Source organism: Scyliorhinus torazame, chromosome 4 (assembly GCF_047496885.1).
Source record: "Scyliorhinus torazame isolate Kashiwa2021f chromosome 4, sScyTor2.1, whole genome shotgun sequence".
NCBI lineage: Eukaryota > Metazoa > Chordata > Chondrichthyes > Carcharhiniformes > Scyliorhinidae > Scyliorhinus > Scyliorhinus torazame.
The window spans coordinates 209,394,285-209,419,948 of record NC_092710.1 but is presented as its reverse complement, the minus strand read 5'-3'; the positions used below and the strand labels follow the sequence as shown (position 1 = coordinate 209,419,948).

At 54.5% G+C, this 25,664-nt stretch overlaps 1 protein-coding gene across 6 annotated transcripts in view; it reads left to right on the top strand.

Moving 5' to 3' along the window:
* lama2 (laminin, alpha 2) overlaps positions 1 to 25,664 on the top strand; it is a 747,099-nt gene that overhangs the window by 624,144 nt on the left and 97,291 nt on the right. For all 6 annotated transcript variants that reach the window (XM_072499223.1, XM_072499224.1, XM_072499222.1 and 3 more), the window contains 4 exons: positions 7,087 to 7,225; positions 17,405 to 17,507; positions 24,248 to 24,364; positions 24,816 to 24,998. In XM_072499223.1, the coding sequence (XP_072355324.1) occupies positions 7,087 to 7,225; positions 17,405 to 17,507; positions 24,248 to 24,364; positions 24,816 to 24,998 (542 nt within the window). The remainder of the gene's footprint in view (positions 1 to 7,086; positions 7,226 to 17,404; positions 17,508 to 24,247; positions 24,365 to 24,815; positions 24,999 to 25,664) is intronic.

Here is a 25,664-nt window from a genome sequence, read left to right as displayed (position 1 = left end):
CTCAACAGAAGGCTAGGAGCTGGAGCATGGAGGAAAGTGACCATTCAAGCACAGAAAAGGTATATCACTGGACCCAGTGTTAGGTGACCCATCAACGTTCAGTCTTCCGGGCAGCACGGCGGCGCAGTGGTTAGCACTGCTGCTTCATGGCACCGAGGTCCCAGGTTTGATCCCGGCTCTGGGTCACTGTCCGTGAGGAGTTTGCACATTCTCCCAGTATTTGCGTGGGTTTCGCCCCCACAACCCAAAGCAAGGTAGGTGGAATGGCCACGCTAAATTGCCCCTTAATTGGAAAAAATGAATTGGGTACTCTAAATTTTTTTTTAAAAGTTCAGTCTTCCGCAAAGTCAAATGAACATTTTGATGTCCCTACAATGATCCCAGCTTCCAAACTGTCCCAGCAGCATCATGATCCTGAGGTGACCGCTGGGACTGCCATTTTTAAATTGCACTCACACTGGGTTTGACTCCTTGGGCATTTGAACATCTGGCCCGTGTAATCAGACTAAAATGGATGTCAAGCCAAAGAAGGTAATATTGGGAAAGTCAATTAACAGCTTGGTCAATGAGATAGATTTAAAGGAAAGTATTAAAGGAAGAGATGTCACAATGCAGCAATGGAGAGGTTTAGGAAGGGAATTCCAATGATAGATGAAAAGGAGGAGATGAACAAAAGGCAAGAATTGGAGGAACAGAATAAGTTTGAAAATAATGCATTGATTCAAATTTCCCGAGAGAGAGAAAAATCAGTTTATATATCTAAGAAATGTGCAAGTTAATTTAAATTTAAAGTCCTAAGAATTCAAGGAGAAGAACACTATTATTTTTTTAAATTGCAAAGAATAACGAGACTGCTTTAAATACATATTGCTAGATATTAGAATAAAACAAGAACTGCTGGAAATGTATAAAAGACATCGGCCGGGATTCTCCCTTACCGCGTCCAAGTTCAGAATCGGCGCGAACGACTCCGGTGTCGGACCCAGCAAAAGTGCGCAAATTCTGCGCAACGGAAGGGACCAGCACGTGCGTCACGGGAAGCGCGACGGCACGACCCAGAACGGTGTCACTGATGTGCGCAGCGTCAATTACGCTGCACGGCGTCGCTGTTAAATTGACGGCATCAGCAGAGAAACGGCAACGCGGGAAGATGGCCGCCCGCCGCGCAGCGCCAAGGTTCCAGGACTGGGCCATCGAAGCGCTCCTGGACGCTCCTGGTGGAGCGGAGGAGGGAGGCCCTGTACCCCGGACATGGCCGCAGGGTTACTGCCAACACTAGCCGGTGCCTGTGGAGGGAGGCGGGAGAAGCTATCAGCGCCTTGGGGGTAAACCCCAGGACCGGCAGCCAGTGCCACAAGAAAGTCAATGACCTAGTCAGAGCAGCCAGGGTGAGTACCCCCCACTGTGCCCATGGCACCAACACCCAACCCCCCTTCTGCATGATGGGCGGTACAGCCCTAGCTGAGACCCACAGGGCTGCACCCACCCATGCACGCTGCTTTGGCAGCATGGCTTCTGAGCCTATGCCAACATACACCCCAACGAATGGGCTGCAAGTATATGTCCGCCTAACAATGATCTTTCTCTCCTCCCCCCCCCCCCCCCCCCACCCTCCAGGAGAAGCGCGCCTATAACAACCGGGAGCGTGCCCCCCACCCCCAGGAGAAGCGCGCCTATAACAACCGGGAGCGTGCCCCCCCCCCACCCCCAGGAGAAGCGCGCCTATAACAACCGGGAGCGTGCCCCCCCCCCCCCCCAGGAGAAGCGCGCCTATAACAACCGGGAGAGTGCCAGGACCAGAGAGAGTCTACCTGAATTGCGGCCCCTCACCATTCATGAAGAGAGGGCCTTGAACCTCGCAGGCGGACCCGGGGACTGTGAGGTCGTGGATGCAGAGATCGGGGGTGCACCACCAAGTGAGATATCCCTTCCCCCCTGCCCTCATCCCCCCTTCCACCCTGCCCTCATCCCCCTATTCCCCCCTGCCCTCATCCCCCCTTCCCCCCTGCCCCCACCACCCCCCCAGCCCCATCTGCATATCTAACCATGCATGCCGTCTTGTGTATTGCAGGACCACATGGCGATCCACCTGTCCTTGTGCCCCCAGGCCGTGCCAGGGCGACCACAGGCCTGGGATCGACCCGGGCCATCAGGCGTAGGCCGCCCCAATCCAGTGCCGGGTCCAGCACGACGTTGGGACTCATCCAGCAATGGGGAGGGCAGCCACACCAACAACTCCCCATCCCAGTCGACCCAAGACACGACGGCACAGGGCACCCACACTGATGACACCGACACCCAGGGGACACACACCCGGGACAACTAGGACACACAAACACAGGACACACCACCCCAGGGGACCCCAGACTTCCGCTCCGATGAGGACATCGACAGAACGCCACTGTTATCTCCAACATCCTCCACCATCGCAGAGACTCTCACCTCGGTTGGGCACTTTAGTGATGAGGCTTCTGGGACACTCACTGGTGCGCACAACACAGCCGTACCGGTACAGCAGGTGGAGGTAGGAGCAGCCAAAGGTCCGGACTGTCGGAGGGCAGCCCATCCCCAGCAACCAGCTGCCGCCCAGACGGGTCCCGGGTTCCTGGAGTTCCCACACCCACCCATAGACCCGATGCAGTCCACGTGGGACAAGTGGAGGGGATGACGGCTGGCTTGCGGCAGCTGCAGACGCAGGTGGAGGAGTCCGCCCGTCTGCAGGAGCAGGGAGTGGTGCCAGTCATTGCTGCCACCCAGGCTGACAGCGCACGGGTGGCGTCCGCGGTGGAGGCAATGGGGGCGATGGTGTCGGACATGGGCAGCAGTATACAAGACCTGGGGCTTTCCATGCAGGCGGCGTCCAAGGCCCACAACATGGCTGCCCTCTCATAGGCAGCCATGAGCTAGAGCCAACTGCAGATTGCAGAGGCGCTCAATGCCGTGGCCCAGTCTCAGCAGGCCTTGGTCCAGTCTCAGCAGGCCATGGCCCAGTCTCAGCAGGCCATCGCTGAGGGCATCGGCGCCATTGCCCACGTGTTGGCTGGCATCGCACGGACACAGGCAGGGATGGCCAACTCCCTAAGCTCCATGTCTGCAACTTGCAGACCCTCATCGCTACCAGGGCGGGCCTCCAGGACTGGCAGCGCCAGGTGCCGGGGGTGCCTTGGGTGCATGATCCGTTCACATCCCCGTCCCATGGAGAGCCCCAGGGGCCATTGGCTACCCCAAGGGAGGAGGAGGTGCTGGGGCCCATTCTGGGTCCTCTTGTAGGGGAGGTCCCAGATGCCCACTACACTTCGGACCCCCCGCCCCCCCCCCCCCCTCCGTCCCAGGTGCATCTGGTGGGCAACGGGCAGAACAGGCTGGCACCACGCCATCCCGGTCGCCCGAGCCGCAGCCTGGCCCATTCAAGCCGGGCCGCCCCAGGAAACGCACGCCAAAGGGGACCCTTGTCACAGGGCAGGAATCACAGGGGTCCGCCTCCAATTCTGCTGTACCATCTGGGGAACCACCTATACGTAGTCATAGGGCCCATAAGGCCAGAAAATTAGACACTGAGTAAGTTGGCACGGGTGCATGGCACAGACTAGTTATAGGGACTCGGGCACTTGTCTGATCCGTTTGTAATCAACTTTCACACCTCCAGAAGCCGCCTCTGTGCTCTGTCCGATGGGGGTGGGGTGGGAAGTGAGCGCCAGTGTATGTGAGGGGTCGAGCTCAGGTGAGTGTGGCATGCGCCCCTCCCAACGCCCTGTGTTACCTTCCCCATCCCGCCCTCGGGCAGACGACGGGTCCGTGCTCCGCAGTGTCCAGGCCGCATGCAGGGTACACCCAGGTGGAGGGTGTTACTATGGCCATGAGTCAGACATTGTCTAACGATGTAGAGCCCGCAGCTCATGGCAGAGCGGGTTGTCACATCCTCCTCGCCATGCAATAGACCCACTTCCACTGGCGACCGCCTGAGCCCGGCCGTTGTGCCGCAGGTGGATGTGTAATGGAGGGGTGGTGTGCATGTGGGTGGCTGTTGGTGGGTGGGGTGTGGGTGGTGGGCGGGGTGAGGGTGGTGGTGATGGGCAGGGTGGGGGTGGTGGAGTGGTGCGGTACTTTGCTGTCCGTACCCATGCTCAGCGATTTCCCCCCCCCCCCCCCCCACTAGTCTGTAACCGTGCGGCTATCAATTCTTCCTGTGCCCGCTGGCCCATCCGGTATCGGTGGGCAGCCTTCCGTCCCTGTTCAGCCCATATGTCCCGTGCATTCCCACCCCCTCCATATCACCCTCATCTGCATTCCCACCCCCGCCACATCGCCCTCATCTGGGTAGGCGTGCCCATCGTCTTCTTACCCTTGCCTCCTCCTCCTCCTCCTCTGCGTCCAGCACATCGGCCCTCTACTGGGCTATATTGTGCAGGACGCAGCAGACCACAACGATGTGGCCGACCCGTTCTGACGGGTACTACGGCACCTCCAGTGCGGTCCAGGCACCTGAAGCGTATCTTCAGCAGCCCAAAGCACCTCTTGACCACACCCCTGGTTGCTGCATGGGCATAGTTGTAGCGGTTCTCCACGTCGACCCGTGGCCAACATATAGGCGTCATCAGCCATGACTGCAACGGGTAACTCTTGTTGCCCAGGAACCAGGCGGGGGGGGGGGGGGGGGGGGGGGGTGGGGGGGGTGTTGTCCCTCGAACATGGTGGGCATGAACGATTGTGCCAATATGAACGATTCATGTACACTGCCCAGGTACCGGGCGCCGACATGCAGGTTCATCATCTGGTGGTCACAGACCACCTGCACATTCATGGAGTAGGACCCCTTCCTGTTCGCCTGTTATCCGTTGGTGGCCACAGGGCAATGTGCACACCATCGATCGCCCCCTGGACCATGGGTATCCTGGCCACGGCAGCAAATCCCGCTGCCCGGGCATCCTTATGGGCGCGATCCACAGGGAACTAAATGTAGCGGTCCGCAATGTCATACAGGGCGTCTGTCACTGCGCGGATGCACCGGTGCACCGATGTCTGGGAGATGCCGGAGAGGTCCCCACTCGGCGACTGGAACGACCCCGTGGCATAAATGTTCAGGGCCACCGTCACCTTTATGGCCACCGGGAGACAGTGTCTACCCCCAGTCCCATGCGGTGCCAGGTGTGCCATCAGGTGGCAGATATGGGCGACAGTTTCCAGTCTCATCTGGAGTCTCCTCCTGCATGCCCTGTCCGTGAGGTCCTGGTACGACGTGCGGCGCCGGTTCACAAGGGGCCTCATTGGGTGCCTTGGTCGCCGTGGCACCACTTCCTCCTCCTCCTCCAGTTCATCCTATTGGGCGGCCGGCCGTCTGGCCTGGGCGCCTACCACCTGCCCCTCTGTGGCAGGCTCCTCTGCGGCAGCCGCCGCCGCCGCCTCCCTGGCACTCCCCTGCTCCAGCTGCCATCGGGCTACATGCATGACAACGGCCCCCGCCACAACAACCAACATCGCTGGGTGATTGCCAAACATAACGGTCTGAAGGTGGTGGGGGCAGACGACATATCATCATTGCACATACCCACCTCCGCAACCTGGTGCCATGGGCTACACGGTCGCCACTGTTGTCAGGTGGCACCAGGGCACTCAAAACAACCCCCACCAATCCCCACCCTCCCCAGACACCAGCTCCGACCCTCCCCACCCCACCCCCACCCTCCCCAGACACCAGCCCCGACCCTCCCCACCCCACCCCCACCCTCCCCAGACACCAGCCCCGACCCTCCCCACCCCACCCCCACCCTCCCCAGACACCAGCCCCAACCCTCCCCACCTCACCCCCACCCTCCCCAGACACCATCCCCGACCCTCCCCACCCCACCCACACCCCACCCCCACCCTCCCCAGACACTATCCTCCCCACCCCGCCCCCACCCTCCCGAGACACCAGCTCTGACCCCCCCCCCACCTTCCCCAGACACCAGCCCCGACACCGCCCAGCACCCCCGGCCCTGGCCGGCCTCCACCCCCGCCAAACGCACCCCCCCCTCGCAACGGCCCAGCCGTCTTGACATGTGGCGGGTCCCCTCCTTCTTCGCCAGCGTCAGCCAGCACGACTTGTTGACGCCGTTAAATACCACGTTTGATTTACGCCGGCGTGTGCTGCGGTCACATCGGCAGGACTTCGGCCCATCCGGGACGGAGACTCGCAGCAGACCCAGGGACCAGCACGTCGCGCGAGGCCTGCCGATTCTGCGGGCCGCGCGGCGCAATCCCTGTCGGCGAGCTTTTTCCCGGTTCGGAGCATCGCAGTCCCGGCGTCGGTGCGGCGTGGCGGGATTCGCACGCCCCTCCCGGCGATTGTCCGAGCCGGCACGGGCTCGGGAGAATCCCGGCCATAATTATCTGACTTTGGGTATCAATGGAGATTTAACCCCTGAAAGCACTGAACAGAAATCCAGATAAGCATTGCACATGATTTTCTGATCATTGATTAAATGACAGAAATTAGGTCCTGTTCAGATTCTACCCAAGTTTAAGTCGTGTGCTGCTAACAGACAAGGTTCCTTATTAATGGGATGAAAGTGGGAAACAATCTCTATAGGTCCACCAGTATGAAAAAGAAGAAAATGCAGCTTAACAAGAGGCCTTTCACCATAATTGAAGTTCTAACAAAGCGTTTTTGCCCAAAATGTCTTTGTTGACTTTCCTCTTTTCAGATAGACCTGCTGTGCAGCAGAACCTTCCAGTATTTGCTGCACTTGACATTAATGTATAGGACCATGGAGTTACAATGATACTTATTCAAACTCCCAGTTGCTGAACTCCCTGTAATAGCCAAATCTCAGGATTGTTTCTGCCAGAAAGCTGTTGAGGTGTGGCACAGGTGGTGGCCCCTGGGAGCACACCAACTGCTTCATTGTCTTCACTGTAGAATGATGTGGTCTTCCCTTGCAAAGAAAAAGAAGCAAATCAGACACAATTAATTCATTAGAGGGAACACCTCTCTTCAAAGAAAATGTTCAAAGTCCTCTTAAGATACTAGCAAGTATAAAAATGTTCAAAGTTGTGATTGTTATTAGTTACTATTATTTACACATTTATCTTTTTCCAACCGAACAGCATCCTTGCTGAAGCCAAGAATTTGTCCTTTAATGCAACTGCAGCTTTCAAAGCTTATACTAATATCAAAGATAAAATTGATGAAGCTGAAAAAGTCGCAAAAGAAGCCAAGGATACTGCCCATCAAGCTGTGAGACTGGTAAGGAGAAAGGATGCCTCATGACTCTTAAGAATTAATTCCTATTATTGCCTAGTTGTACTTGTATGTACCACTTTACAATCACTAATTTATTTGTTACTTGACAGATTCATAAAATTATTTAAATACAAATAAGATATATTAGCCCAATAGAAATGGAACAACATGTTCCAAGGTTTGTAAAGTTTTAACCATTGAGGCATGGACCAATTATAATCTCGTTGAATGGTGGAGGAGGCCCAAGGGGCTGAATGGCCATCTCCTGTTCCTATCTTAAACTACTGGAACAACAAGTAAGACAGCCAGCATTATTGGAGAAACATGGGCTTTAGTTTCGAATAATGCAGGGACCAGGAGCATCTGCCACAGTCAAAAGGGGTGAGAAGGAGCATATTCATCCAGAGGGAGAATGGATGGTGCAATATCAATGAGAAATAGAGAGAAACGTCAACAGTAAAACCACCGGTAGGATCATAGAATCATGCAGGACGGGGAGAGACCATTTGACGGGGAGAGACCATTTGGCTCATTTGGCTCACCCCTGTGTGGGCTGTTAGGAAAACAAAAGGTAGTTTTAAAGGATTTCTAATTGTATTGGTAAACATTACAAAAAAGGTATAGTATTTCTGTGCCTGGGAGGGTAAAACCTATCGTCAGATACATGCTGGACAAAGGTGTATGTGTGGGGGTTCCCACTGTGTTTCTATTGTGCTTTTAGAGGGCTACAAAGTGAAGAATTAATAAAAGCCACAAGCATGTGGGTGTTGCTTCGCTTTTGATAAGCTTTTAAGTTTTAGGTAGCTAATTTGATTGCAGTTGGAGATATGCAGTAAGAGCGAAGGCAGCTCTCACACCTTTGCTAAAAGCAGTTGGTTTAGAAGGCTAGAGAGGGAACATATCTCTCAGCTTTGCTGGAAGAAAAGTCATACCATGGTGTAATGGTGAAGAAAACAATTGCGCAGATCTGAAGAGCAAATAGTTAAGGAAACTAGAAAAATGAAGAGGTGTCCAGGAAATCTGGAGTTAAGTGAACAAAAACCAAGGTATTGTTCAGAAGAATTCAAGGAAGAGTAAACAAAATGTTCTGAGTTAGAACATAGAATTTAGAACATTACAGCGCAGTACAGACCCTTCGGCCCTCGATGTTGCGCCGACCTGTGAAACCACTCTAAAGCCCATCTACACTATTCCCTTATCGTCCATATGTCTATCCAATGACCATTTGAATGCCCTTAGTTTTGGCGAGCCCACTACTGTTGCAGGCAGGGCATTCCACGCCCTTACTACTCTCTGAGTAAAGAACCTACCTCTGACATCTGTCCTATATCTATCTCTCCTCAATTTAAAGCTATGTCCCCTCGTGCTAGGCATCACCATCCGAGGAAAAAGGCTCTCACTGTCCACCCTATCTAATCCTCTGATCATCTTGTATGCCTCAATTAAGTCACCTCTTAACCTTCTTCTCGCTAACGAAAACAGCTTCAAGTCCCTCAGCCTACCCTCATAAGATCTTCCCTCCATACCAGGCAACATTCTGGTAAATCTCCTCTGCACCCTTTCCAATGCTTCCACATCCTTCCTATAATGCGGCGACCAGAATTGCACGCAATACTCCAAAGAGACAATTGCAGTAACCAGATTTATAGTGGGGCAGCAGCCTTAAAAGGTAAAACATATATTAGATCCCATTTTAATACATTCTAGGAATCAAGAGTTGAAACAATTGTGAGTAGTTTGCACAGCACTCAAAACAAATCCTAAAGAGGGTGGTGTGAAATCCCGGACTGTAGTCACTGTTAAAAGTGCAGCGAATGCTTTGTTTAAAAATGTCTTTCGGAAAACCTGGTCTGGATTCAGAATGCAAACTGCTAAGAGAAAGCATTATTATGAGAGAATATTTTAAAGTATACATTTGGGAGCGGAGTTTGGAAACTCATGTGATCATCATCTGGGGGATTATGAGGAGAAATTGGGTTCAGAGCGGAATGCATACATTTGACCTCATACATTTTTGTGCTTAAAAGGCACTTTGTGCCATTTAGTTTATATATTATTTATTTATTTGTTAAAAACGGTCACTATTATTTATATTGTTTTATTGTTGTAAAAGGGAAAAAATTTTGTACTGTTTTGTTTGGCCGAAAAATGTTTTGAATAAAATATATATTTTTTTAAAAAGGCACTTTGTGTGCCAATGAGACCATTGTATCTTAAAATGTACTTTGTAATCTGTATTAATCTTAAAATTTGTGTCTAATTATCAAGTTGAAGGGGGGAGTAAATGCCTATTGTATAATAATCCAACTTTCCATGTTTAATAAATGCTTTTTTCTTGTTGTTAAAACTAATTAGTGGTCCTGTGACTGTTCCTCAACGTTTTATTTTTTAAAAAGTTATAGGGCGGGATTCTCCGTTGCCCAACACCAATATCGTAATCAGCGATCGGGCGGAGAATCAACTCCAACGCCCAAATCGGGGCCGGTGCCGGCTTGACACCGGTCAGACATGCTTCCCCCCCTTGGAAATGCATAATTGCATTGCGCGCCTCGCACCATTGCAATGCCGTTGGCACATCATCGGCCCGCCCTCCCGCGACGCTCCGTCCCCAATGGACTGAGTTCCCAACCACGCAGGACACGTGTGGTGTCAGCGGTCGGGAACCCGTCATGGCGATTGCGGACTTTGATTGATTGACAAATTGAGTGGGCAGAGGACCTGAATTCCCATTCTTAATGGACACTTAACGCTAATTACCAGTTTGAATTATATATGATTGTAAAGAAGATCTAGATGAATTTTCACATATTACTAATGAAGTGTATTGGACAATATTATTAGAGCCCACCATGATTTGTGGCCTTCAGCTCCTGACCTCTGCTTCTGCTGTCAACATCAGACCTTTGCTGCACAGCTCACCCGAAACCTCTTTTGAATGTAAGCATGCAGAAGGTGTTTTACCAAGCAGGGAGAGAAGAGCAGACCAGACAAACCAGGAAATAGAACAGTTCAGAGAGAGTAAAACAGAAATTCATGGAGGGTTCAAACTAGGAGAGGGAAAGATGTGTTTGGAGAGAAACAAATCGCCAGAAAGATGGTCAGACGGATAGATCAGACACATGAAGTGAGTGAGGAGTATAATGAACAGGGAAAGTTAAAAGTTCAGACGGAGTGGATGAGGAGCAGACATGGGAGTGAGAAGAAAACCGAAATAGACACAAAGAGAACCACAGATATACACAAGGATAGAGAAAATAAAGGTGATAGAGGGAAGAGAAAATGGGATTCCTTAGAGAAAAGGGATAAAATCAGACCCATAGACACTCGGGGAGATCAGTTTGGGTAATGCACTGCCTTGATACCTGTTGCTTGTGTGATCCATTCAATGGTATGCTTACAAATAGTTGAAAATAGTGATTTTTTTTTTCATGTGCCTCAGAATTATGCTCTGACATAGCCACCCTGAGACATTGTTAGACTGGCTGAATTCTCCGTTATCGGCGGAAAGTCCGCCGATCGGCGCAAAAAACGGCGCAAATCCGACTTGCGTCACGTCGGAAAAATGGGTCGATAGTCTCCGGCCCGAAATGGGCTAGCAGCGACGTAACGGGATCTGCGCTTGCGCAGTGGTTCACGCCGTGCAGCGTCAAACGCGCCGCACGGCGTGACGGCTCATAAGGCCGCGCTGCTCCCCCCCCACCCGACCGCAACACCCGACCGCAACACCCGACTGGATGGCTGGCCGTCACTCAGCCCCGAGGTTCGAGTCACGCGATGTGGAGGCGCTCCTGGACGCGGTGGAGCAGAGGAGGGACGCCCTGTATCCCGGGCACGGCCGCAGAGTTGCCCCACGCCACAGCCGGCGTCTGTGGAGGGAAGTGGCAGAGGCTGTCACCGCTGTGGCCCTGACACCACGGACAGGCACCCAGTGCCACAAGAAGGTGAACGACCTCGTCAGAGCAGGCAGGGTGAGCCTCCCCCATATCCCCCCATCCCCCATATCCCCCCCTCTCCCATATCCCCCTCCCCATATCCCCCTCCCCCATATCCCCCCTCCCCCATATCCCCCCTTCCCCCATATCCCCCCTCCCCCCATATCCCCCTCCCCCATATCCCCCCTCCCCCATATCCCCCCTCCCCCATATCCCCCCCCTCCCCCATATCCCCCCTCCCCCATATCCCCCCTCCCCCATATCCCCCCTTCCCCCATATCACCCCCTCCTCCATATCCCCCCTCCCCCATATCCCCCCCTCCCCCATATCCCCCCCTCCCCCATATCCCCCCTCCCCCATATCCCCCCTCCCCCATATCCCCCTTCCCCCATACCCCCCTTCCCCCATATCCCCCCTCCCCATATCCCCCTCCCCATATCCCCCTCCCCCATATCCCCCCTCCCCCATATCCCCCCTCCCCCATATACCCCCTCCCCCATATCCCCCCATATCCCCCCTCCCCCATATCCCCCCTCCCCCATATCCCCCCTCCCCCATATCCCCCATATCCCCAAGTGAATCCAGCCCTAACCTTAACCTCTGCAATGCACGCGCAACCGATGGCGTGCATTCATATACCTGCCTAACAGTGTTGCCTTTTACCCCTGCCACCACCCCCCCCACCCCCCACAGGAGAAGCGCGCACACAACAATAGGGAGCATGTGAGGACTGGAGGAGGGCCCGCTGATGAGAGGCCACTGACCGTACACGAGGAAAGGGCCCTGGAACTGGCTGGCGGACCTGAGGACCGGGAGGTTGCTGATGCAGAGGTCGGGGGCGTACTAGCGAGTGAGCCACCGACAGCCCGTCCCCATATCCCCCCTCCCCTATATCCCCCTCCCCCGTATCACCTGATCACTGCCTGATGTCTAACCATGCATGCTTCATTGTGTATCGCAGGACCAAACGTCCAGGCACCCATCCCCGCAGATGCAGACCACCCGCAGGATGCCCCTCGGAGACCACAGGAGACGGAGAGACCCGCACCCTCCAGCATGCGACGCCCGCAGGATGCCCCTCGGAGACCACAGGAGACGGAGAGACCCGGACCCTCCAGCATGCGACGCCCGCAGGATGCCCCTCGGAGACCACGGGAGACGGAGAGACCCGCACCCTCCAGCATGCAACGCCCGCAGGATGCCCCTCGGAGACCACAGGAGACGGAGAGACCCGGACCCTCCAGCATGCGACGGCCGCAGGACGCCCCTCGGAGACCACGGGAGACGGAGAGACCCGCACCCTCCAGCATGCGACGCCCGCAGGATGCCCCTCGGAGACCACGGGAGACGGAGAGACCCGCACCCTCCAGCATGCAACGCCCGCAGGATGCCCCTCGGAGACCACAGGAGACGGAGAGACCCGCACCCTCCAGCATGCGACGCCCGCAGGATGCCCCTTGGAGACCACGGGAGACGGAGAGACCCGCACCCTCCAGCATGCGACGCCCGCAGGATGCCCCTCGGAGACCACAGGAGACGGAGAGACCTGCACCCTCCAGCATGCGACGCCCGCAGGATGCCCCTCGCACACCACGGGAGACGGAGAGACCTGGAGCAACAGGGAGACGACACCCCCGTCACGTGCGGGAGCAACCACCCAGCGATGAGGGGGGCAGCCACAGGCCCCCGTCACATCCGAGCCAGGACACCACTACCCAGGGCACCACTACCCAGGACACCACTACCCAGGGCACCACTACCCAGGACACCACTACCCAGGACACCCCTACCCAGGACAGCACTACCCAGGACACCCCTACCCGGGACAGCACTACCCGGGACATCACTACCCAGGAAGACGAAATACCGGACAGTGACTCAGAGTGGATGGGTGGAGACGAACCCCCACCCCAAAGTGCCATGGACTCAGAGTGGGACGAAGAGCACGACACAACGCCACTGCTGTCACCAACACCCTCCACCATCGCAGAAACACTCACCACGGTTGGGCACTTTATGATGAGGCGTCTGGTACACTCACTGGTGCGCACAACACAGCCGTCCCGGTACAGCAGGTGGAGGTAGGAGCAGCAGAGGGACCGGGCGGTCGGAGGGCAGCCCAGGCCAAGCGAACATCTGCCGCCCAGATGGATCCCGGGTTCCTGCAGTTACCACACCCACACATAGATCCGATGCAACCACTGACGCGGAGACGAGCGAAGAGGGTGTCGGGCGGCTTGCGGCGGCTGCGGTCGCAGGTGGAGGAGTCCACCCGTGTCCAGGAGCTGGGAGTGGTGCCGGTCATGCGTGCCACCCAGGCTGACACCGCACGGGTGGCGTCCACGGTGGAGGCAATGGGTGCGACGGTGTCAGACATGGGGAACGGTTTGCGAGACCTGGGGCCTTCCGTGCAGGCGGCGTCTGTGGCCCAGGAAATGGCTGCCCTCTCACAGGAGGCCATGAGCCAGTGCCAGCGCCAGATGGCAGAGGCGCTCAACGCCATAGCCCAGTCTCTGCAGGCCATGGCCCAGTCTCTGCAGGCCATGGCCCAGTCTCTGCAGGCCATGGCCCAGTCTCAGCAGGCCATGGCCCAGTCTCTGCAGGCCATCGCTGAGGGCATCGGCGCCAGTGGCCATGTGCGAGCCGGCGTCGCACTGTCACAGACAGGTTTGCCAACACCCTGGGCTCCATGGCTGCAAACCTGCAGACCCCTGTCGATACCAGCACGGGCCTCCAGGACTGGCAGCGCCAGATGTCGGGGGGGCGTCGGATGGCCAGTCCGTTCGCATCCCCCACCCATGTAGAGGCCTGGGGGCCATCGGGCACCCCGAGGGAGGAGGAGGTGGTGTGGTCCATCCCGGCTCCCTCTGTAGGGGAGGTCCCGGTACACCGCGACACCTCGGACTCACCCCCTTCCGTCCCAGGTGCATCGGGCAGGACAGGCTGGCAGCTCGCCATCCCAGTCGCCCGGGCCGCAGCCTGGCCCATCTAGGCCAGGACGTCCCAGGAAACGGCCGCCAAAGGGATCCAGTGTCAGAGGGCAGGAATCACAGGAGTCCACCTCCAGTTCTGCTGTACCGTCTGGGGAACCACGTAGACGTAGTCAAAGGGCCCGTAAGGCCAAACAATTAGACACTGAGTAAGTTGGCACGGGTGCAGGGCACAGATGAGTTTTAGGGGCTAGGGCACGTGCATGAACTACTTTGGTTATTAAAGTCAATGTTACACCTACCGAAGCTGCCTTTGTGCTCTGTCCAAAGTGTGCGGGGGTGTCATGTACGTTGAGTGCAAGTGTGTGTGTGAGGGGTGGTCTTACCTCAGCCCCAGGTGAGTCTGCCCCCTTCCCCCTGGGCCGCCATCAACATCCCCCGGGCAGAGGACGGGACCGTGCGCTGCAGTGTCACAGCCGCATGCAGGGATGGTCCGGGTGGATGGTGGTACTGTGGCCATGGGTCAGACATAGTCCAACGATGTAGAGCCAGGAGCTCATCGCAGGGCGGGTTGTCATCATCCTCCATGGCCTGCGATGGACACGCGTCCACCCGCAACTGTGTGAGCCCGGCCCGTTGTGCCGCCGGTGGATCGGCAATGGGGGGGTGGGGATGGTGTGCATGCGGGTGGGGTGGGTGGGGTTGGGGAGGGGGGTGAGGGTGCTGGGTGGGTGGATGGGTGTGGGGTGTGGGTGGTCGGCTGTTGCCATGGTGTGCGGTCTGTGGCCATACTACCCGATTCCCACGCCCATCTAGTCAGTGAAGCGGGCGTCTATCAGTCTGTCCCGTGCCCGCTGGGCCAGCCGGTAACGGTGGACAGCCACCCGCCTGTGTCTACCCCGTCTGCCCTGACCATTGCCCCCCATCCCCCTCATCTGGGGAGGACTGTGCCTCTTCCTGCTGCTCCTCCACTCCGCCCTCCTCTGCCTGCGGCACATCGCCCCTCTGCTGGGCTATGTCGTGCAGGACGCAGCACACCACAATGATGCGGCCGACCCTATCTGACCGATACTGGAGGGCGCCCAGAGAGGTCCAGGCACCTGAAACGCATCTTCAGCACGCCAAAGCACCTCTCGATCACTCCCCTTGTCGCTACATGGGCATCATTGTAGCGGTTCTCCGCCTCATTGCGTGGCCTCCGTATAGGCGTCATCAGCCACGATCGCAATGGGTAGCCCCTGTCGCCCAGCAACCAGCCCCTCAGCCGGGGATGGCGTCCTTCGTACATGCCGGGGATGGATGACCGCGACAACACGAATGAGTCGTGTACACTGCCTGGGTGACGGGCGCAGACGTGCAGGATCATCATGCGGTGGTCGCAGACCACCTGTACGTTCATCGAATAGGTCCCCTTCCTATTAGTGAACACGGCCCTGTTATCTGCAGGTGGCCGCACGGCGACGTGCATCCCATCGATCGCGCCCTGGACCATGGGGAACCCGGCCACGGCAGAGAAGCCCACGGCCCGGGCATCTTGGCTGGCCCGGTCCACGGGGAAGCGGATGTAGCGGTGCGCCATGGCATATAGGGCATCTGTCACTGCCCGGATGCACCGGTGCACCGAAGTCTGCGATATGCCGGACAGGTCCCCACTCGGTGCCTGGAATGACCCCGTTGCATAAAAGTTCAGGGCCACCGTAACCTTGACGGACACCGGGAGAGGGTGTCCCCCGCCAGTGCCACGCGGTGACAGGTGTGCCAGCAGGTGGCAGATGTGTGCCACGGTTTCCCTGCTCATCCGGAGTCTCCTCCTGCATTCCCGGTCCGTGAGGTCCTGGTATGACTGCCGGGGCGGGTACACACGGGGCGCCCTCGGGTGCCTCCGTTGCCGTGGGGCCGCGACGTCCTCCTCCCCCTCCTCGTCCTGTCGGTCAGGTGTCCCTCCAGCCTGGGCGGCTGCCGCCTGCCCCTCTGCGGCAGCCTGCGCCGCCTCTCTGGCACGCTCCTCCTCCTCCTCCTCCTCCTCATCCAGGGCAACATAGACATGAGCGGCTGCCACCACGGCGGCCAACATCGCTGGATGATCTGAAAACATGACGGCCTGGTGGGGGGGAGGGGAACGACGATATGTCATCATTGCCCATATCCCCCCCTCCCCCCAGCCAGGTGGCATGGACCGCATGGGTCCAACTGTTGGAGGCTGGCACCTGGCCAGGTGGACCAACTCACTTGCCCTCCCATCACCCTCCTCGGCACGGACCCCCCCCCCAACCTCCACCCCAGCACGGACCCCCCCCCCAACCCCCAACCTCCACCCCGGCACGGACCCCCCCCCCCCAACCTCCACCCCGGCACGGACCCCCCCCCAACCTCCACCCCAGCACGGACCCCCCCCCAACCTCCACCCCGGCACAGACCCCGCCCAACCCCCAAACTCCACCCCAGCACGGACCCCCCCCCAACCCCCAACCTCCACCCCGGCACGGAACCCCCCCAACCTCCACCCCGGCACGGACCCCCCCCAACCTCCACCCCGGCACGGACACCCCCCCCAACCTCCACCCCAGCACGGACCCCCCCCCCCAACCCCCAACCTCCACCCCGGCACGGACCCCCCCAACCTCCACCCCAGCACGGACCCCCCCCCAACCCCCAACCTCCACCCCAGCACGGAACCCCCCCAACCTCCACCCCGGCACGGACCCCCCCCAACCTCCACCCCAGCACGGACCCCCCCCCAACCCCCAACCTCCACCCCGGCACGGACCCCCCCCCCAACCTCCACCCCGGCACGGACCCCTTCCCGGCACTCCCCCGGAGCCCAGCCTACTCTAACCACCCCCCCGCCCCCCCCCCCGCCGCACACACACACACACAACCCGAGACACACCTCTCCTCACGCAATCAGACTGCGGCCACGCCATTTCCTGCCCAGAGCCAACCCCCCAGGCCGTCACTCACCTCCACGCTGGTCGGCGTGAGCCTGGAGCACCGGGTCACGCCGATGAAAAGGAGGTTTGATTCACGTCGACGTGAACGGTCATCACGTCGACGGGACTTCGGCCCATCTGGAAGGGAGAATATCGGCAGGCCGAAAATCGGCTGCCTTGCGCAGACCCGTGACATTCTCCGCGGCAGCGGCGCCATTAACGCCCCGCCGACTTTTCTCTCTTCGGAGACTTCGGCGGGGGCGGGGGCGGGATTCACGGCGGCCAACGGCCATTCTCCGACCCTCTGGGGGGTCGGAGAATGACGCCCCTCGTCTGTATTACACTGTTTAAGTAAAGATACTTTCCATGTTTCATTCTTCTTTCATCAGGCATCTGGTCCAGATGGATCTTTGAAGGAAACTGCCAAGGGTTCACTACAAAGAAGCTTTCGACAGTTAAATGAAGCCAAACGATTGGGAGAAGATGTAAAAGGTAAGCTTAAGGGATCTGTACTCAAAATGCGTCAGATGTAATAAAAACAATTAAATGTGTAGCTTGAAAGCTCTAAAAGCTTTGGACTCAGTATCTAATCGAAACACCAAAACAAAACAGTTTAAACCTCCAGTTACGAAAAGGAATATTTATGTTATTTTGTTCCATCATTTTGTTGCTGTACCCCTGAGGTTGAAATCCGGTTTATTCAAATGCCTGGGAAGCCCATTTTGTTATGCAGTGTTTTGCTTAACAGAAAAGACAAGTGGTTTGCACTTTGCCATATAATAGTCAACTGTCAAGCTGGGATTCGGCACTGGATGAAGAACTTCTTGATTATGTGCTGGTTTAGCTCTGTGAATGGATAAAACACATTTTCAGTTGTGTGAAAAATGGGTTTTTCGAAAGGTCAACACTGCAGCCACTCCAGAAAATCCCTGGAACTGTATACATACTGGGATGGATTTCTGATCAGAATTGGCCATTTCTTAAAGCACAAGGCATTCCCAATTTCCAATCAAAAAATTGGATGGAGATCTATAATGCAAGTCTGTGCCTTGATTGACCATGTTGCACTTTCCCAATCATATTGTGGCCTGATGCAGAGTGCACCCTGCCAGTCTGTACATGGATGCATGCAAATTGATGTACAATGATGTGATGGTGTAACATGCGTGATTTACCATCATTTCCAGACATTTAATTATATTGCCTTTAACCAACCAAAGATGAGTATGGAGATTGCAGGATTGCTGGCCATTGCTAAAGCCTTTTCGTGTTTTTCTTTGTTTTCTTTTACTACTGATGCACTGGAAGAATCTCTATGGTTACTGTTTCTAGTTCTACAATCTTTCTATGTTACTCCTTATTCACTGAGCTAGTTGTGGTGACAAGAGTTTCTGTTTAGTTGCAATCTACCCGAATGGGGACAGAGTCCTGTAGCTCGAGACTAGCTGGGTGTTTCCCGGCACTCCGGAGCGCCGAGAAACATCACACTATCTAACCCCCATCTGGGTAGATCGAGGACCTCAGCGGGCAAATCACCGACGAGGCTGTACTTGGCCCCGTTTTCTGCACTGAGGTGCTCCTCAATGCAGCAAGAGCTTGTGGCCACAATGGGTGGGATTCACATCGCAATGCCTCAAGAGATTGCATTAGATCTCGAGGTGCAGGGCGAGCCGGGTAAATCCCTGAAGTGAGATCTCCCGGCATCTACCACCGCTTTGCGCTGCACTGCTTTTCGGGCGCAAAGTGACTGGTAGATCCCGCCCTAAGTATTAAATATACACTGCTTCATAGTAAATAGAGGCTTACTCACAGGAGTAGGCTTTGTAGTTAAGAGAAATGTTTGCATAAAAATTACTGATTCAACGATGCCAATCATTATTTTTTCTAGCAGTCTATAATACAAAATTACTTGCACTGCTTGTTCTTGTCCAATGTTGTTTTTAAGCATTGGCTATGCTTAAATTTGTCGAACATCCTGGTAACATTTAATAGGGTGGTACTGGTACTGAAAATCTCATGTTATCAACTTTCTGCATGAGCTATAGACAGAAGAATCAAACTGATTAATTAATTAAGCTATGATCCTTGTCCTTAAATACGATGGGCGGGATTCTCCACTCCCCCGCCTAAGTGGCCACGCCATCGTGAACGCCGTCGAGGTTCATGACGGCGCGAAACGGCCCCGGTCCCAACCGATTCAGGCCCTGACAATGGGCCAGGATCGGGGCCGCGTCATCTACACGTGCCACGCCTTGTCGCCCGCGTGAAAGCGGCGCCGCATAGATGACGCGGCCGGCGCCGCATAACGGGCATCACCCGCGCATGCGTGGTTGCCGTCCTCTCTACGTCCGCCCCGCAAGAAGATGGCGGACGGATCTTGCGGGGCCGCGGAAGGAAGGAGGTCCACCTTCAGAGATAACCCCACATCTGAGGTACCCCCCGTGCATGATCCCCCCTCGCCCCCCCCCCGCAGGCCGCCCCCCCCCCCCCCAGCGTTCACGCACTGCTCACGACTGCAGCGACCAGGTGTGGACGGCACCGGGGGGAACCCGCCGTTTTGGCCTGGCCGCTCGGCCCATCCGGGCCTCAGAATAGCGGGGGTGCCGGAGAATCGCCATTTTGGGTGTCTCCGGCGATTCTCCGGCCTGCGGCCCGCGAAACTCGACCGGGCCGTTCCCGCCGCTTGAGAGAATCGCGGGAGGGCGCCGGACCGGCGTCCCGGGGAATTTTGGCGGCCCAGGCGATTCTCCCAACCGGCGTGGGAGTGGAGAATCGCGCCCAATGGGTGGGATCTTATGGTCCTATCAATGGTGTCACCTCCCCCGGCTGGTTCCCTGGTGGAACCAGTGGGAACAGAAAACACCCTTCCGGCACAACATATCTAGCCTGCAGTTTCTTTTTTTGTTGAAAAGATATTATTCCAAACATACACATCAACAGAATACACAGTCCATCAAAGCATAGTCAACAGTTAATACAGTTTTTCCCTTTTAATCCCCCCCTACAGCACCCCCCCCCCCATCCCCGCGAAGAACAGCTCCTCAAATAAGGTCATGAGCGGCCTTCACCGCCCCTCGAAACCCTCTTCCGACCCCCTCAACTTGAACTTCATCTTCTCCAGCTAATGAAGTCCCCTAGGTAGCGTATCTGATCTCCAATTCAAATGGATCCTTCGCCAGGCAATCAGAGAGGTGAAGGCCACAACAGCAGCCCCCTACCATTACAGCAGCTCCACTCCTCCGAAAGCCCAAAGATCGCCACAACAGGGTCTGGCCTGACCTCCATCCTCACTATCCTCGACAATGTCCCAAACACCGCCTCCCAAATGCTCTCCAGCTTCTCGCAGCCCCAGAAAATGTGCGCAAAGTTTACCGGCCCTCGCCCACACTTCTCACACCCATCAGCCACCCCCTGGAAGAACCCACTCATCTTCGTCTGAGTCATGTGTACCCTGTGCACTACCATGAACTGAATCAGGCTCATGCTCGCGCAGGAGGAGGTTGCAATCACCCGCTGCATTGCCTCCCCAAGAGTCCCCACCCTATTTCGCTCTCTAATTCCTCCTCCCACTTACTCTTTATCCTCACTGCCTGTGCCTTGGCCTACTCACCCAACTACCCATAAATATCCCCAATCCTACCCACCCCAAAATCGACAGGGAGATGGGGTTGCTCCAGCAACGTGTACTCCAGTAGTTGGGGAACGTTGGCACTCCTTTCGCACAAAGTCTCGCACCTGCCGCCACCTAAACTTACTGCCCCTCGGCAGCACAAACCTCTCCCGCAGTTCATCCAGCCCCACAAACATCCCTTCTGAGAACATATCCCTAACCCGCATTCCTTCACGTCCCATACATCCTGTCCACCTCCCCGGGCTTAAACCTCTGGTTTTACACAGTGGCATCAACACCAACATTTTATCCAATTTGAGATGTCTCCTCAACTCGTTCCATATCCTGAACGACGACTGCACCAATCCCCCTTTCTGCTCTGCCTCTGCAACAGAGCCCTCTTCACCCTCGATACCGTTCCCACCCATATGATCTCCAAGATCAGTGCCTCCACCCTCCAGAAAAAGTTCTTCGGGAGAAAAATCAAGGGGGCCTGAAAGACAAACTGGAACCTTGACAGCACATTCATCTTTACCACTGCACCCTCCCTGCCAACGTCAAGTGCAAGGTATCCCACCTTTTGAGATCCCCCTTGGCCTCCTCCACTCATGCTGTCAGGTTCCACATGTGCGGGCGGCATGTGGTGCAGTGGTTAGCACTGGGACTACAGCGCTGAGGACCCGGGTTCGAATCCCGGCCCTGGGTCGCTGTCCATGTGGAGTTTGCACATTCTCCCCATGTCGGCGTGGGTTTCACCCCTCATAGGGCAGCACGGTAGCACAAGTGGCTAGCACTGTGGCTTCACAGCGCCAGGGTCCCAGGTTTGATTCCCTGCTGGATCACTGTCTGTGCTGAGTCTGCACGTTTTCCCCCTGTTTGCGTGGGTTTCCTCCGGGTGCTCCGGTTTCCTCCCACAGTCGAAAGATGTGCAGGTTAGGTGGATTGGCCATGATAAAATTGCCCTTAGTGACCAATGAAGGTTAGGAGGGTTTATTGGGTTTCGGGGATAGGGTGGCAGTGAGGGCTTAAGTGGGTGGGTGCAGACTCGATGAGCCGAATGGCCTCCTTCTGCACTGTATGTCCCATGTAACCCAAAGATGTGCAGGTTACGTGGATTGGCCACATTAAATTGCCCCTTAATTGGAAAAAAAAATAATAATTGGGTACTCTAAATTTATATTAAAAAACAAAAGTTCCGTCTATGCATCGTGGCCCACTCATATGTTACCTGAATCCCCAAATACCTAAACCACTCTCTTGCTACCTTAAACGGTAGCCCCCCACCCCGCCCCGTCTCTGGAAACACCTCGCTCTTCCCTACATTCAGCTTATAACCAGAGAAGGTCCCAAACCTCTCCAGCAGGCCCATGTTCTGCCCATACTCTCTAGCAGGTCCGACAGAAACAACAGCATGTTGTCTGCGTATAGCGACATCCGATGCTCCCAGTCCCCGCCCCCCTCACAATCCCTCGCCACTCAGCCAACCCCAGAAGGGCCACTCTGCCAACCCCAGAAAGGCTCAATCGCCAATGCAAATAACAACGGTGACAGCGGGCATCCCTGCCTTGTCGCCTGAAGTACCCTGAACTCATCTTGTTCGTGCACACACTTGCCACCGAGGATGCATAGAAAAGACCCATGGTGCAAACCTTGGTCCAAACCTACCCAGAATTTCGAATAAGTACCTCCACTCCACCCGCTCAAAGGCCTTCTCCATATCCATGGATACAATAACTTCTAGTGCCCGACTTCCTGACGGGGTCATAACTGCATTCAACAGCCTTCTCATGTTGCTGGAGAGCTGCCTACCCGTCACCTGTTTGATCCTCAGAGACCGCCTCTGGCACAAACCCCTGCAACCTACACACCAACAACTTCAACAGTACTTTCACATCTGTGTTCAACAAAGAGATGGGCCTGTGGGACCCACACTCCAGTGGGTCCTTCCCCTTCTTCGGGATCAACAAAATTGACACCTGCACAACATTGCTGGCAACTCCCCCCTCTCCACCACCTCGCTGAACATCCCAACAGGTGGGTGGGCCAACTCTGTCACAAGCTGCTCATAGAATCTGCCGGAAAACCATCTGGGCCCAGGGTCTTCCCCAAATTTATTCCCCTGATACCGTGCATCACCTCCCTCAGCCCCAGCAGCTCTTCCAATGCCTGCCTCTTCCCCATCTCCAGCTCTGGGGCCCAAACCCATCCAGAAACCATCCCACATCGCCCACCTCTCCACCCATCTTGACCTTGTACAATGTCTTGTAGCATCCTCTTTTCCGGCTCCAACACCACGTCCCCTTTCTCCGGCCTTACCTTTAAAATTTCCCTCGATGCAGCCTGCCTCCTCAGCTGGTGGGCTCGCTTTCTCTCCATACTCATACTGCACCTCCTCTCCCTCCGCAGCTGCCTCTCCGCCTTGCCCATCATCGACCTATCAAACTGCCCCTGCAACCTCTTCCTCTCCACCAACAACTCCTTTGTGGGGACTGCCGAGTATCTTCTATCTAGCTCAACTATTTCGTCTAACAGTCAACTGAGCTCCTCCCTATATTTATGAGCCTCACCTTGGACCACTGCCTTCAAAGCTTCCCAAAATGAGGCCACCGACACCTCCCAATTCTGATTAAGCTCCACATAATTCCTAATCGCCACCCTCACCTTCTCACAAAACGCCTTGTCTGCCAGACATCCAAAATCCGACCTCCACCCTGGGCCTTTGCACCCAGCCCGAACTAAGCCTCACCTCCAGCCCATGCGGCGTGTGGTCCAAAATCATAATTCCCGCACATAACTCCGCCCCTACCACCCCCATCGGCACAGCCCGACTCAACACGGAAACATTTATCCTAGAATACACCTTATACACGTGCGAGAAGAAGGAATACTCCATCTTCCAAGGGTTTCTAAACCTCCACGGCTTCACCATACCTATACTCTCCATAAACCCTCCCAGCTCCTTCACCTTCCTCAAGCTTCCCATCGACATGGGGCTCGACCTGTCCACCTTCGGCTCCATTACACAATTAAAATCTCCAGACAATAAGTTGGTGTGTATCCAAACCCGGGATTGCTCCAAGTAAGCCCTTTACAAACCCCGCATTGTCCTAGTTAGGCACATATATGTTGTCTAACACTACCAGCATCCCCTCTAACACCCCACTCACTATTTGATAGTCTACACAGTGGCTGTTGGTAGGCTGACTATAGTGGAGTTCAGTCAGCTTGATTCTATCCTATCCCAACTCCATCCTCTCCCAATGCCCAGAGTTGAACGCTTTGTAGCATAAGTTAATGAATGGTGATCAGAAGTAGGAACACTTTGGTTTTTCAATTTCTGAGCTAAATGCCATTGAAATCAATCAAGCACCTCGATTGCCAACTGCAGGCGAGATCATCAAACTACGCTTGGATCGCGCATGAAATGGTGACTGCCCTGATTCAGATGGCTCATCACTAATTCGCATGGAACTATGACTTACTGAACCATAGCTTGAATAATTCACAAGCATAAAAGAAACACAGGCAGATAGAAATATATAAACACCTATTTTATTTACTTCAAGAAATCTATGCCATGACATAAATCCCATCCGCTGAATTTTTTATTGTTGTCTTTCAGAAAAAGGAGATAACTTGAATAGCTTACAAAATAGGCTAAATGATGGTGCTACAAAAAATAAAAACTTGTTGAAAGCCTTAAATGACACCCTTGCAAAGCTCTACGCCATTCCCAAAGGTAGGTTTTGTCTGATATGTCAATCTTTATGCTTCTACAGTGCTATCGTTTTTTTAGGATAAAGTTGGTCACTTTGTATTGTCATTATTTGCAAGTCTCATCTGCAACCAGAAATTATTCAGAGCTTCCCCTTTGATTCTGTGGTATAACTTATTACTAGGGGCTTTTCACAGTAGCTTCATTGAAGCCTACTTGTGACAATAAGATTATTATTATTAATATTATTATTATTAAATGGGCATAAAATCAATGGGAGAAGTATTCAAAAATGTTGGTCTGTGTCACCAGTGGATTTCCATTGGCAACGCAAACTCAGAAAAATCAGCTCTACCATGTCTCCTTTCTGTTCAATGTAAAATTTCTAGTGAAGTCAATACTCACCTATTTTCATACTGTCAGGTAATGTGAATAATTGCAATTGAGTAATGTGTACATTTCTTTCACTCGATAGATGCAAGCACAAAGATACAAGCAGCTAAAGATAAAGCTAAACAAGCAAATGACACGGCAAATGCAGTGCTGGCAGAAATAAAAGATTTAAATCAGAATCTACTTGGATTGCAGGACAACTGCAGCAAGCTCAAAGATGATGTTGCCAAAGCAAATGCTGCTGTTGACATGCCAGCTAAAACAAGTAAGTTGCTGTTTGTGCTGTTGCTGTAATTTGTGTGATCAAAAGACGTACAATTGCACAGTTATCATAGTTACTTTTTTTCCCTCTACTTCATCTTACTGACATCTTAAAACAGTTTTCTGAAAATCAAAGTAATTCCCCCTCCAGTACAATGCCTAATGTGGCTGATAATTTGAGACGTCTTCAGTGAATTTGAGGAAGCTCAACCTAATTCCCACTGAGCAAATTCCAAAATACAATCCTGTCTTTACATCAGCATGGTGCTGACAGTCTCAATCAGAAAGGTAACATGGATGACTTGTACAGAAACTACCTATCTTATAATAATGAACTTAGGACTATTCTATCAAATGTTGGACAGGTTGTTGCAGCAATATAGCAAGAGCTTTACCCAGCAGCTCATTTTAATTAGAAATACTTGATAGTACCACTGGTGAGCAAAATAGAAAATGTTCAATTTCCCTCGATTGACTACTTTTACGTTCATTAATTCAAAAATTCACCAATGTACTTCACAAAAGAAAATTAGTAAGTGGCTAATGGAATATGTAAATGATTTTTATACAGAGGCCAGGAATTTTCTTGATTAGACAACTCCATCGCTGAAATTATATTTAGTGTGGATGTAACTCGCTTTACTTCATAGTTTCCTGGGGCCATTACAGT